This window comes from Panthera onca, chromosome C2 (assembly GCF_046562875.1).
Source record: "Panthera onca isolate mPanOnc1 chromosome C2, mPanOnc1 haplotype 2, whole genome shotgun sequence".
NCBI classification, from domain to species: domain Eukaryota; kingdom Metazoa; phylum Chordata; class Mammalia; order Carnivora; family Felidae; genus Panthera; species Panthera onca.
The window spans coordinates 52,782,475-52,796,740 of NC_138347.1; the positions used below are offsets into that span (position 1 = coordinate 52,782,475).

Consider the following 14,266-nt stretch of genomic DNA (forward strand, 5'->3'; position numbering starts at 1 on the left):
TATTGTGCACTACGTACATGTTCTGTATTAGGAACTTGGGACACAGAAGTCAGATGCGCTACCTTTACGAAGGAAATTCAGTCTAGTTGGGACCATCTGTGGGATAAGGTGACTGCAGAACCACTTAGGTGTTATATTGCGCTGTGTGAGGCATAAAAAGATGGCATGCTCGACTCAATCTGTGGGATAAGATAGGGGGTGACTCACACAGGCAATGCTTGAGCTGGACTTTGAAAACTAAGAGTAGGCCAGACTGGGAAAAGGGAAAGGGATATTCAGGAGTAGCGCAAAGACATAGAGCATATTTCGGCAATTGTAAGCTTAGCAAAAGTGATGAGGGCCTTGGGTGGGAGGGGAGTATAAACAGGAATGCAGACAGGGAATCCCTATCATCGGAAGCCACTGGGGACTAACATTGGATTTGAAGTTCAGAACCTTCATTCTGTCTTGCATTGGAGCCTGGAAGTCAAATTCTAAAAGAGTCATAATTCAGACCTAAAGGAGGGTAGTGTCAGTAGGGATGACACGGAAGCAAAAACAGGTAATTATGAATACTGTTCAAGTTTCATCTGAAAATCAAGCAAAAGAGGGACACGAAGAAAAGGCATGGAAATTAAATTTCCCTTAGCCTATTGCCTGCCATTTGATGTGGCAATTCCTGTTAGACACACCCTAATTCTAGTTATTTTCATGGTTACTGCCAACTCTGACCTCCAGCAACAGATTGCTAATTCAATGGTTCCTAGAATCTTAGATGTCTTGCACAGTCCTTTACTAAGAGGCACCAACATACTCTCTTCAGCCTTTTCTGTGTTCCTCAGACCCATTATTTCTCACCTTTGCCTAAGTAGCCGTGTTTTAGCATGTGTGCTACTCTTAGTTGAAATGTTTTACCTCTGGAGTTTTCCTCTTTTAGGCTGACAAGATGTTATACAGCCTTATCACTAGTCAAAATTTCCAGAAGGAATGTGTCACTCCCTATTTTGCTTCTGAGGTCCAAGAGGCCTGATGGTTGTTAAAAGTATTAAATGTTTTACTAAGTTCACATAGTAAGGGCCCATATAGTAGTACATGGTATATACAGTAAGGGTCCCATAAATGTTCTTAAGCATTTACTATAAATACATAATTCCAGTACAATGTGACCATTTCTTTGTAGCATTTATTGTATTGGAATTATTTGCTTATATGTATGCCCCCATTTAATTGTATGTGCTTGGAGGGCATAACTATTAAGGGCATAAATACTATTACAAAGATGCATGGGATTTTGCAGGTACTACTTTCACATTTTATGGTTCTTGATATAAAAGTAGTTATTAACATTTTTTTTTTTCATTTCCATTGTTCCCTCCCCGTTATATACTGGCCCATTTTATATGCTCTCCATTATATAACAAATGATTAAAACTATCAAAAATTTAGAGAAAATTAGATGTTAGTTGATTAGGAATTATCAATTATATACCATGTCATCGGAAATGCTTCAGCCTTTCCCAGATAGGATTCTTGTAACCTTACCAGAACTCTGACTTTCACGTCTAAGACACAGAAGGAGCTTATTTATGTAAATATCTTAAAAGGATATGGTTTTGGTATTTAATAACTAATACCCATCTGGGATGGGCATTTGGTACCATTTTGTCCAGTTAACTTTTGAATCCAATGTCTTTTGTTTAACACAAAGAAAACATAGAAATGCTGTGAAAGAAATGTTTGTGTTCATTAGAAAAATATATACCAACTCTGCATTTTGTTAAGATTCATTTTATAAAATACCTTAAAAGAACAGATAAAGTACTTGAGTTTACATAATAACCAGAATTGAAAAAAGATGAATATAAATTAATTGAACACATAACTATTTTGCCACATTAGACAAGTTTTAAAAAGGCATTAAAAAAAAATAGTAATTGGGAAGAAACCCTTCACTCTATTGCTGTCTTTTTCTGGCAACTTTTCCTAGAAGCACTAAAATTCCAGGTCAACAGGCAGTACCTGTATTGTTGAAAACACACTGTAATTTGCTTCCAAATGTGTCAGCTTAAGAGAAGAAAATGAAAATTTTAACCAGGTTAGATAATTCAGTGCAAATTAAAGCTTCAAGTTGAAAATTCAAGAGGAAAAATAAATGTCCAAACTGTAGGAAATGCTTATGGAACTGAAAAAGAAAAAAATTCACATTATGAAGAAATCTTTGCAAGTGTTCTTGTGTGTGAAATATTGAGTTAACAAATGGACCCTTTGAAGTTGCAATTAGGGCTTTAGTAAGACTATTTGCAATGCGGGCGATGGGAGGTGAACAGGCAAGAGCTAAAGGTCATGTGGAAGGAGGTTCAAGTTAACCATAAGCACTACTCTGATTCAATTGTAGAAAATTTGGCCAGGGTATTGCAGACATCAAGGGGAAAAAAAATTATGCAGACTAATTTACTGGGTTATCATTGAGGATAAGTACTTCTATCCCCAGAACATGTTGGGGGATGGAGGAGAGCAATATTGGCCATGATTTAAGTATATGGATTATATGGTGTACTGGCTCAAAAAATAATTGTATTACTAAGTCTTGAGAAATGGAAGGAATGTCTAACTTTCTGGATCACAGTGAAACCAAGCCACCTTCATTTCCAACCCTTAATGGGTAGTCACTTCTATGATTAAAGTAGGTTTATTTCTACAAAAAATATATATTTTTTTTAGTTTGGTAGTCGTTGGTAATAGGTAGCAATGGGCTTTTCATGACTGTTTGAAAGTTTCCCTCTTTCCATTCCACTCATGTTTTTGATTCATTCTTTTTCATGATAAAACTGATGGCTACTATTGGGTACAAGATGCAGAGATTTTAGTGGGGGCTAGCACATTTTCTTTGCAAAATAGATTTAAAAAGTCTGTCTAAATTTACTATATTATCACCAGTCTTTTTCTAATTCTCACTGGAAAATTTCACATATTTGAAAATTGTCTGAATGAAGATGTACTATGTTTCCTAACATTAGTAGTTTATCTCATTCCCTATTAAAGTTATAACAATGTTATCACAATGAATTGGCAACTTTTGGCTTTTAGTTGTACCTATGATCAGCAAGTCATAAAAAAACAAAATATACAGTGCTATTTCAATGTGACATCAGAGACTGGTTACACAAAAGTGAATAATCATGATATATGCAGAGTTCATAAATCAATGAAGAATTAGCTGATGCAATTTTTTAAAAGTACAAAAACTGCACTCCTCCACCTGGAGGAAGAACATCTAAGGAAAAGTAAAAATTCCTCTCCAGTGACATTAACCAGTGCAGAATCACTTGAAATTAAAACACCCAAGACCTGTGACTCCTCTCAAGGACCTCCTATCGTGATAGCCAAATTGACGAATAAGGATATGTGGCACATGCCTCTTTGAAAACAATGCATTAGTTCACCTCCTCAGGTTAACCTGGTGGCTGTTCCAGTCCTGAACATGGACTTCCCTGGGGTCCTGCTAGCTGTTTGGTCCTGTCCTTTCAAAGCCTGAAGCTCTCAGATGCATCCTATTACATCACACTGGGTGTGAAGTTTAGAGAGGGAATGGTAGAAAGGTGCACAAACCCGCAATTAGTCCATATTTAGGGAAACTTCTGTGGGTTCAAGCATTTTACACAGGCCTAGTTTTTGTCCCATTTCTCCACTACTCATTAGGCTTTGTCCATCAGAGAGAGACTTTTACCACCAAAAGCACAGATAAAGAATAACAAAACATTATATTGGAATCAGTTGCGAGTTTGTGCTTTAAAAACATAGTGCCTAATGGCATCAAGCACATCATAGATGCTCAATAAATATTTGTAGATTAAAACAATGTTTCTGAAGAACCAACCTCCATTTTGGGGGAGAAAAAAAAGCAAAACTAGATGAATTTCTTTCCCCTGACTGGATGGAGCAATGAGAATCTACAAATCAAATATGAACTCTAATTTGATTGCAGAGATTTTGCCAAAGGAAAAAAAAAAAAAAACATTGCCACAGTAGCATTGGCACTTAACAGTGCATCAAAGATTTAACTTTTCCACTGCAATGTGAGCTGGTTCCTAAACCTGTTAGGTACCAGAGTATAATCACTCAAATAGGAAATGAACTCTATTCCACTTCGGGAAAGGTATGGTAATTTTATCTGAAAATTATTAATATATTTCAGGGAGACGGCCCTCTTACTCAGCATGCCTCAAAGTAATGCAGGCATAAATGTCAGGGGACCTCATTATATAACTTCAGTACGGCATTGTCATGTGCAAGTGTATTTCTCCCACATCTGCAGTAGTTGCTTTCTAATATTTTATATTTTTACAGAGTAGTGACACCCCTGGGATGGCAAAGATGAGAATATGGGAGGTTAAAGATCAAAAAACTTACACTAAAAAGGGATGTTCCTTTAGATCATATGAAAACCCCTTATCAAAAGGCAGTTAGTTCATTGACAAAAAAATGCTTTATACATTCATAATTTTCCCATCTCACAACAGCAAAGGTTTCCAAAGAAAAGACTCAGTAGTGAAGGCCACACACTTTTTTTTTTTTGCATTAGTTTGACACATTGAAAATCAGAACCTTTAAAGCATCTTGTAAATGGGAGAAATGGAACTGGACCTGGGCAGGAGTGGGGACGGGGCGGGGTGGGAGAGATCAAAATGAACATGTGACTTAGCTGTTGACGTGGACAGTGAGGGAGTTGGTGGGAGATGTTACAGCAGACCTGACCACTCTACCAAGGGTCTGTAAAGAACACAGTACAGGTATCAAAAAAACAAAAACCCTAAAACGAATCTAAAAACAAAAACAAACTGCAACTTCGCCAACTTGTAAACAAGGAAAAGCATTTCACAGACTCAAAGTTCAAGGGAAGTAAACGTCTTTAAATTATTTTTGTCAGTTCAACCCTGATTTAAAAGTATGGCTAGCAGAAATAAGCACAGCTGTTGACATCCTGAGCAAGCAGCTGTCTTCTGAGAAGCAGCACTTCCAAGCCTCTTCTCGAGATGCCACACGAGGAGACACCTTCTCTCACTTGTCTCTTTTCCATGATCCTGGAATATCGAATGCCTGCCATTTTGGTGTTGACAGTCTTGGCTGCTATAGATTTAGACGTGGAGAGACTGGAGGCGGGAAGGCAAATTCTCGGAGGATGCTACGTGCCACTTCGACGTTATTCTGAGCTATCTCTAAGGCTCTCTTCACTTCTTCAAAGGCATAACCCTCTCCCATGAGTTTTGCAATTTTCGCATCAACATTTTCCAATGCTGCCTCGGGCCCATGGGGTTTTCTGTGGTGGATTTCTGGTGTAGTCCTGCGGGGTCGTGGTTTAGGAGGTCTGGCTGGTGCTTGTGAACCATCTGTAGATTTTAAAAGAGAGACAGCATGTAAATAATGGGATAAAAATAAAGACAACTTATCGGTATGATCTCATTCTATATGAAAATGCTGTTTGTCATTATCTCCATAAAAATTTTTTTTTCTCATTTTTATATACTATTGTAGGGTAGGTTATATTGTCCCCATTTTGAACATTTAAAAAACGGAGTTAGAATGTGTTGGAAGTTTGAGAAATTAATACAGATTTCTTCCCAATTCTACATAGTATTCTTTAAGCCATATAAAATAAGGGATAGAAAAGGGGAAAAAATTAAAAAAGAAAGGCTTTCAGTATGGGAACACAGCTTATTTTTTCCTACTATGGTGAAGGAACTTTTTTGGGAAGTTTCTACCAGAGGAAACTGTTAAAAGGTTGTCAACATTCCTGGGAGGACATCCCCATCGGGTCCTCCATTCCACCCAGGCCACAGCACAGTTACTCTGAGCAATATGCACCGTAATGTCCTGGCCTGTCTGATTTTTTAAGTTAATCATGCTGTCATCTGTGCTGGGGAAGGGGGGAAATAGCAGGTGCTTCGGGTCTACTGTTAGTTAACCGGCTGAACAGAAGTAAACAGTGCTTTGTTCAAATACTGTATCCAGATTGCAACTTAGGAAGTTTTGCTAAAGAAAAAGCAAAGCCAGTGGAAACCTCAGCAGTGAAGATTTGGGCTCCATATAAGTCCCCTGATAAGTTTCTCCAAGTTAAATCAAATGACACTGGTAACCATGAATGGAGAGTAATCTTACTAAGAGAAAAAGTTACAGACCACCATGGCACACAGATCACCAGGGCAGGGACCAGTAGCTTGAAAAGGCACTTCTGTTGTGGAGTTCCATAATATCTATACTTGGTACTATATATCAAAAGCCTAAATTAAAAAAAAAATGAAAATAAAAATTGTCAAATTTATGCCATGAAATACATTTATGGATTTAAGACTCTTTAAACATCAATGCTTCTTTAATATCTTCCGCAGACCACTGACAAATGTCCGATGATAAATCAAAGTTAAGTGAATGAGGAAGTGAGGGTACAATCCAAATGCCTTGTGACTCTGGTCTCCATCCTCTCCTTCCTCGTCTCTGCTGCTTTGCCAACTTTCCCAATACCTTCATGGGAAATTGTAAGCAGATATTTTCAATAATAATCAAATTGAAATAAAAAATTATCTAGTCCATTCTTTTACATTTTTCTTACAAGTCTATTTTTCCATGAGAAGGTAGCTTGTAAAAAATACCCTGTTTACAATTCTAGCAATATAGCAGCATAGAATACATATGTGAAAGCCTCCAGTATGAAGATACTCAGTTCCACACCACATTGTATGGCAGTCTTAAATTTTCTTATAGGATACTGCCCAGTTTGAAAAAAAGATATAGCTGTAGATACAGCTTATTAAATTACGCTCATATACAAGAACATACATTAATTTCTGGTTCTTGCTCAAGTCTGTACTGTTTCTTGCATCCGTAACTAAACATCTCAAGTTAATTATGGTCTGCTAAATTGCATTTCTTACTGTGTTTTCAGGTTCCATTTATTTTCTATTAAGTATTTCCATTATGTCACACAGAGATGGACAATAAATTTTACTTCACTTCTAATCATTTCAAAAAAAAAAAAAAAAAAGATTAGAAATCCTAGCAAGCTTTCTGAGCTTCAACACAGAATTCATACATTGAAATCTTGTCTGTTCTGATTTACTTTTGGGTGAGAAAAGTACTTAGACTTAAATACAAGTCTAAATTCCTTGTATTCTATAGGTAATTCTTTAAGAGTTTTTTTAATACTGTTATTTTGTTTTTGTCCAAAATACGGAGAAAGGCACATGAATGTCAAGCATCTTTGAAAAGAACAGCTAAATATATCACATAAGTGGGAAGGCTACTGTGGCAGCCAGAGACATATTGAATAGTATAACTGACAATGAAGTCTTAAGATTTGGAACTTTTAAATTTAATAAGCTTATGTATTTTTAATTGAAGTACAGTTGACATAAAATATATTAGTTTCAGGTGTACAACAATGATTTGATATTTATATACATTACTAAATGCTCACCATAGTATAGTTACCATCTGTCACCAAAGTTATTACAATATTATTGACTATATTCCTTATGTTGTACTTACAACTGGAAGTTTGTTCTTCTTTTATTTTTAATGTTTATTTTTGAGAGAGAGAGCGCAAGTGGGGGAGGGACAGAGGATGTGAGGCAGGCTCTATGCTGACAGCAGAGGGCCTGATGCAGGGACTGAACCCACGAACTGTGAGATCATGATCTGAGCTGAAGTTGGATGATGAACCCACTGAGCCTCTCAGGTGCCCCTCGAAGTTTGTACCTCTTAATCTCCTTCAGCTATTCTGCCCATTTCTCAACCCCCATACGACTACTAGTTCTCTGTATTTATGAGTTTTTTTTTTGTTTTTGTTTTTTTTTAGATTGCACATACAAGAGAAATCATACGGTATTTGTCTGACTTATTTCATTTAGTATATATAATACCCTCTAGGTCAATCCACATTATTGCAAATGTCAGGATCTCATATTTTACGGCTAATATTCCAGTGTGTGACTTTCTGTGTGTATATACACCTTTATCCATTCATCTATGGATGGACACTTACATTGCTTTCATGTCTTGGCTACTGTAAATACTGCTGCAATGAACACAGGGGTGCATCTATTTCTTTAAGTTAGTGTTTTTGTTTTCTTTAGAAAAATACGAGAAGTGGAATTACCCTCTACCCTTTTAATGTGTTTATGTAATATTGCATATACTTTTATTATGAACCTCCCTTAACTAATTATTGTTGATACAGTTGATTTTACCACTTTATAAGTAATTGATCTACTAGTTTTACTATGTAAGGCCTTTTTTATTTTTCCACTTAAGAAGTCCCTTCAGCATTTCTTGTAACGCTTGTTTAGTGGTGATAAACTCCTTTAACTTTTGTCTGGGAAACTCTCTCCTTCAATTCTGAATGATAATCTTGCCAAGTGCAGTATTCTTGGTAGTAGGTCCCCCCCCACCCCCCACTTTCAGCACTTTGGATGTATCATGCACTCCCTTCTGGCCTGCAAAGTTTCTGCTGAAAAATCAGCTGGAAGTTTTATAGGTGTTCCCTTATAGAGGTAGTTGCTTTTCTCTTGTTGCTTTTAAGATTCTCTTGTTATCTTTAATTTTTGGTATTTTAATTATTATGTGTCTTTGTGTGGATCTTTTTGGAGTCATCTTGCTTGGGGCTCTCTGTGCTTCCTGAGCCTGACTTTAGCCTGAGCTACAGAAGCTTGTAGCTATTACTTCTTCAAATAAATTTTCTGCTCTTCTCTCTTCTGGGACTATTATAATACAAATGTTAGTATGTTTGATGTTGTCCAAGAGGTCCCTTAACCTATCCTCATTTTTTAAAATTATTTTTTCATTTTTTCTGTTCAGCTTGGATAACTTCTACTGTTTGGTCTTGGAGATCACTAATTCATTCTTCTGCATCCTCTAAGCTGCTGTTGATTCCCTCTAGTGTGTTTTTCAATTCAGTTAGTATATTCTTCAGCACTGACTGGTTCTTTTTTATATTTTCTTTGTTGAAATTCTGAGATCATTCGCTCTTCTCCCAAGTCCAGGAGCATCTTTAAGACCATTTATTTGAACTCTTTATCTGTTTCAATTAGTTTTTTTTTTTTTCCCCCTGAGGTTTTGCCTTGTTCTTTCATTTGGAAATTATTCCTCTGTCTTCTCATTTTGTCTGACTCTGTTTCTACATATTAGGTAGATCAGCACTGTCTCCTGATCTTGAAGGTAGTGGTCTTGTGTAGAAGGTCTCCTATAGGGCCCAGAAGTACAGTCTTCTCCAGTCATCAGAACCAGGTGCTCCAGGGGTATTCCATGTGTGGTTTATATGTGGGTGGGGCTGGCCTCTCCCCACCCCAGGGCAGGAGTTCCTTCGGGGGGGCAGCATGCTGGTCCTGACCATGGCTGCCCTCCAGGTGTGTCAGGGCAGGAACCACTTTGGAGGGACATCTGTAGGAAGTGGCAGGGTGGGTCCACAGGGGAATGCCAGGGTGGGATGAGCAGTGCTAGGAAAGTAGATGGAGGGTGTCTGAACTGGTGACCACCAGCATTGGGCTAGCTAGGCTAAAGGAGGGCAAGAAAGATGGTGCCTGCCAACACTTCCATGCCTGGAAAAAGTTTTTACAGATCTCTGTCCCTCCTGCGCATGTTCTATGATAATAAATTAACACTAATGGCACCGGTCCTTTTTTTTTTTTTTTTTTTTTAATTTTTTTTTTCAACGTTTTTTATTTATTTTTGGGACAGAGAGAGACAGACCATGAACGGGGGAGGGGCAGAGAGAGAGGGAGACACAGAATCGGAAACAGGCTCCAGGCTCCGAGCCATCAGCCCAGAGCCTGATGCGGGGCTCGAACTCCCGGACCGCGAGATCGTGACCTGGCTGAAGTCGGACGCTTAACCGACTGCGCCACCCAGGCGCCCCGCACCGGTCCTTTTTAAAGTGCTGCTTCAGTGCTAACTCTTGGAGTGAGTTTATGTGTGGGCCCTTTAAGAGCAGAGTGGAGTCTGAATTTCCTATGGCCCTCTGGTTCTTCTGGAGTTAATCCCCACTGATTTTCAAAGATATTATGGGGTCTCATATTCCCGATGCAGATGCCTAGGGTCGGTGGGGGGGTACCCAGTGTGGGGCTTGAACTGCCTGCTCCAGCGAGGACCTCTGTCCCGTGATATCCCTCCTGCTTGTGGGCTGCCATTCCAGGGGTTTGGTTCACAGCCACATTTCCTCTCTGCCCCTTCTACCCTTGTCAATGTGACTTTTTCTTTTTGTAGCTCTGGAAGAGCTGTTTTGCTAGTCTTCTGGTCATCCTCAGAGACACTTGCTCTATGTGTGGTTGCAGGCTTAGTGTGTCAATGAGAAGAGGTGAGCTCAGGATCGACGATGCTACCATCTTCTCACCCTAAAGGTATGTATTTTTGATCCTAGTAGATAACACTAAAAAAAAAATGGTACCTTTTACCAGGAAAAACCTCCAGGAAACCCATCTGTTATATAAGGCTGCTATAATTAATACTGGCAATGTAATTTGCAGATGACTCTTCTTTACTTGAAAAAAATTAGTAAACATAATTCAAGAAATCTAAGTTAAACAAGGAAACACACACACAATGATTAAGTCAACCCGAGGGTAGTGAAGGTATCTCTGATCCTGAAACTGGTATTTTTTCGTTTTACACACAAAATATCAACTAGGGAAAGTGATTCAAATGACCTCTAAAAGGAATCAGGACAGATTTTAAACACAGTTAAAAAAAAAAAGACTTTCTTAAAGCAAAGATTTATTTTCCCAATTGATATTTTCCCTTGAAATTCAAAACTCACATATCCCAGCTCATTTAAACCTAGTCCTCATTGCAATGTTAGGGCAATGTTCCTCAAAACAATGCTGGCATCTCTTCAAAATCTCATAAATGCTTGGAATTTTAATTTTATCATGTATTGGAGCCTACAAATAGAAGTAAAATGGACTCTGTTTCAACTTTTGGCCACTTGTTATATATAAATTTCCATTTATTAAGAATATTTATTCAATTTGGCATAGCTTAATTTTTGTTCGACTGTTTTAATTGGATAGAATAACTCTGTACCAGGTAATTGACAGCTACAACAGAGACTTCACTTGATGTAGATGAGGAACATCACATAGAGATGGGACTGGTCAGATGCATCTCATTCTCACAACTAAGATTTTGAGTGACCTTGAGCTAAGTAATTTACTTGTACAATTCTCACTTTCTAAATCTACTTTCCTATCTCATTTTTAGAGGTATTATTTATCCCTTCTCAGTCAGGCAGTATGCAAATTAATTAATGTAATGGCCTCTTCAGCACATATACTGAGCATTAAAAAGAAAGGACAATGAATTCGCTCTCTATGATAACTGCTATACTTAAATGCTATGGAACAGTAATTACTCTAAATTAATAGCAATGTCAGAGAAGTGTGGAAGGGGGGGAAAAAAGCAGGGGATTTGTTGTGAGTGCCTATTTTTATACAGAAAGCTTTTAAGGAAGATCTGTTATAACCTGAACTAAGAGTGGAAACTATTAAAAAAAAAAAGTGGGGAGGCATTTTCACGCTCATCATTAGAGCAAATTACTTAAAACCAATCCTTCTTTCTACACATCTTTTTAAAAAACTTACAGACAGCCTTCACTTTCCCACTTGTCATTTTTTTACAATGTCTAAAAGAGACACCGGGTCCTTATTCTGTTTAGAATGTGTAGGTAATAGAAAGCAGCAGTGAAACAGAAGATGAAACTATCTCATAGTTCCCGAAATGTTGTTATAATTTTGGAGTCCGCTGGAATTACTATGAATTTTTCCAACTCTATGGGAATTTCTGTACCTGAATAAATGCCATCCTTGTGTATTCTGGTGCCGCTGCCCATGCTCATCATCGTTTTGAACTATGAGCAATGGCAATGATATCAAAGTAAGTGCAAGAATACTTGGAGCGTGGGTTATAAACAGTACATCTTTTTGAAGCACCAGTTTTACTCGAGGAAGTGAGAAAGTCAGTGTTTTTTTAAATACCAAAATGAATACAGATTTACCAAGGAGGAAAATGTAAAATTTGCCTAAGTTTTTAAGATAAAACAGACTTTGAAGCAACTTCCTGATTGTCCACTTTTGGTTAAAGCCACAGTCTCTGTGCTGTTCAGAGAAAGTGTATCAACAAATGATACAAAATACATACATATATATATATATATTTATAACTATATAATTACATGTTATATATATTATCTCTCTATACATTATATATATTTAAAATACTCAGCTTAACATTTGGCCCACAGTAACTGCCTTTTAGAAATGATTATTATGTACAATCTGAGACATAATCTCTGTTAATTACTACTTCATGGCTATTTGATTACAGACACCAAGACTTAGACTACTGATTTTCTCAACTAACGATATCTGAGAATTAATGAAACTAACGATATCTGAGAATTAAAAGAAAAATACGAATTTAACTGATCAAGGCATTAGAAGAAATTTTAAACACATCATCATTATGACTTCGTTATTCTTTAAGATAGATCAACTAACTCTGGAACTTATTTATATCATAAGCTTCAATTGCTATCCATAGAGATACTCTGATTTTATAAGCACAGGTTTTAATACAGCTTTCACTAAATTACAAATAAAAAAATCTTCACATACATAGTGGTAGCTAATTATGATAGTTAAGGCTAAAGTTATGTAATTTTTTAATACATCCAAAAAACTGTTATAGGAGAATTACATTATTAAATTTTTAAGAAAAAAGATTCCAGATATTGTGGTTTGAGAACTAAAACTGTAAGGAAAGACGTTTGAGGCAGTTGAATTGTGGTAAAACCTTAACACTACGTTTTCCTTTGTTGAAACACCAAACAAAATCTTATACATATAATTTATCTTTAAACATCTTATCACTAATAACTCCACAGTTCTAACCCTTGAGTGAAGTAAAGCCATGCTTTTCAACTGAGATCTTAATAGAGATAATTATAGAATATTTGGTCTTAATATAAAATTCACTCAATATTCTATGACTTTCCTTTAACCTAGTTAAAAAAAATAGTAGTATTGGAATTAATTCCTCTTCTGATGAGACTTCCTTTATTTTGTCAGTGTATTTGGTAATGAGAGCTTTTACCAAACACATTTAACATAAGTCATGTGCTGAAATTCTAATTTTTTAGTAGTATTTTCAACTGCCTTCTAAATATTGAGAAAATGAAAAAGCTTCCCCAGAGCGAATGCCACATTTCAGCAGCGCGAGCACAAACATACTTATTCTACTATAACTTGGATTCCCTAGATTTTTAAAGAATGGCATTCAAACCAAAGCACATTATATCTTACAACAAGAGAAGAGGAAACTGGAAAATTTATAAAAATGCACACATAGCCAGTATAGTTATGGACCTATGTGACTAATATACCCATGTTAAGAAATAAGGAGATTATTAAAAAAAAAAAAAATGTCTGCCTCACATACAGGTATATATGCGAATTTTAACAGTCTGGTGAAATCCACTTTTCGTTTTTGGAAATCCACTTATTTCTGATGAACTATTATGACATTCATATCATTAAAAATCAACTGTCACATCTAATATATTTTTGGGAAGCAATAAAATATTTGGAAGACTGTTGCTATATGTAGACATACATGTACCCAGTCTTTTTAGACAAGAAGATAAGGAAGTATTTGTAATCAATGAAAAAGTATTTTTAAAATTATAAATTTTTTTTTAATGTTTATTTTTGAAAGAGACACAGAGTGCGAGACAGAGACATAGAATCTGAAGCAGGCTCCAGGCTCTGAGCCGTCAGCATACAGAAAAATATTTGACCCCAAATATTTTTAAATTTTTAAAAAATATTTTTCACATAAAGTTGATATTTAGAACAACATAAAAGACAAGAGAAACTGAATTTGTAGGATGCAGCAATTATACAAGAATCCTTAAAGGTCACCTTAAAAAGGCCTTAATGAAAACATGTCATGCAAAATAAGGACTATTAGAATCCTAAAGGCACACAGCACCTAGTCTCAAGTTATCAATGGAGAGACCTAATCCAAAAGGCAAAGCCAGCCCCTTTGCTGCTGTGAAATACACTAGTGGACAGCCTGTTAGTCCTGTGAGCTGCATGACAGCAAATTATCTTGATGGAAAAAAAGAATCTTATTTTTCTGTGGTTTCACTGTGTTTGTAAAGAGAGTTCAGGGAGAAGGTTGAAATGTTTGATGTTACAGCTAGCTGAGGCCTTCAGAGCAATAATCAAGACAATTTTATCAC

General features: G+C 36.6%; 1 protein-coding gene across 4 annotated transcripts in view; it reads right to left on the reverse strand.

Annotated features, from left to right (window-relative positions):
• Positions 1 to 1,912: 1,912 nt before the first annotated feature.
• The window catches only part of CBLB (Cbl proto-oncogene B), a 211,760-nt gene continuing 199,406 nt past the window's right edge, over positions 1,913 to 14,266 (reverse strand). For all 4 annotated transcript variants that reach the window (XM_060640125.3, XM_060640124.3, XM_060640127.3 and 1 more), the window contains one exon: positions 1,913 to 5,366. In XM_060640125.3, coding sequence (XP_060496108.1) covers positions 5,107 to 5,366 — 260 coding nt within the window. In that variant the 3' untranslated portion in view covers positions 1,913 to 5,106. The remainder of the gene's footprint in view (positions 5,367 to 14,266) is intronic.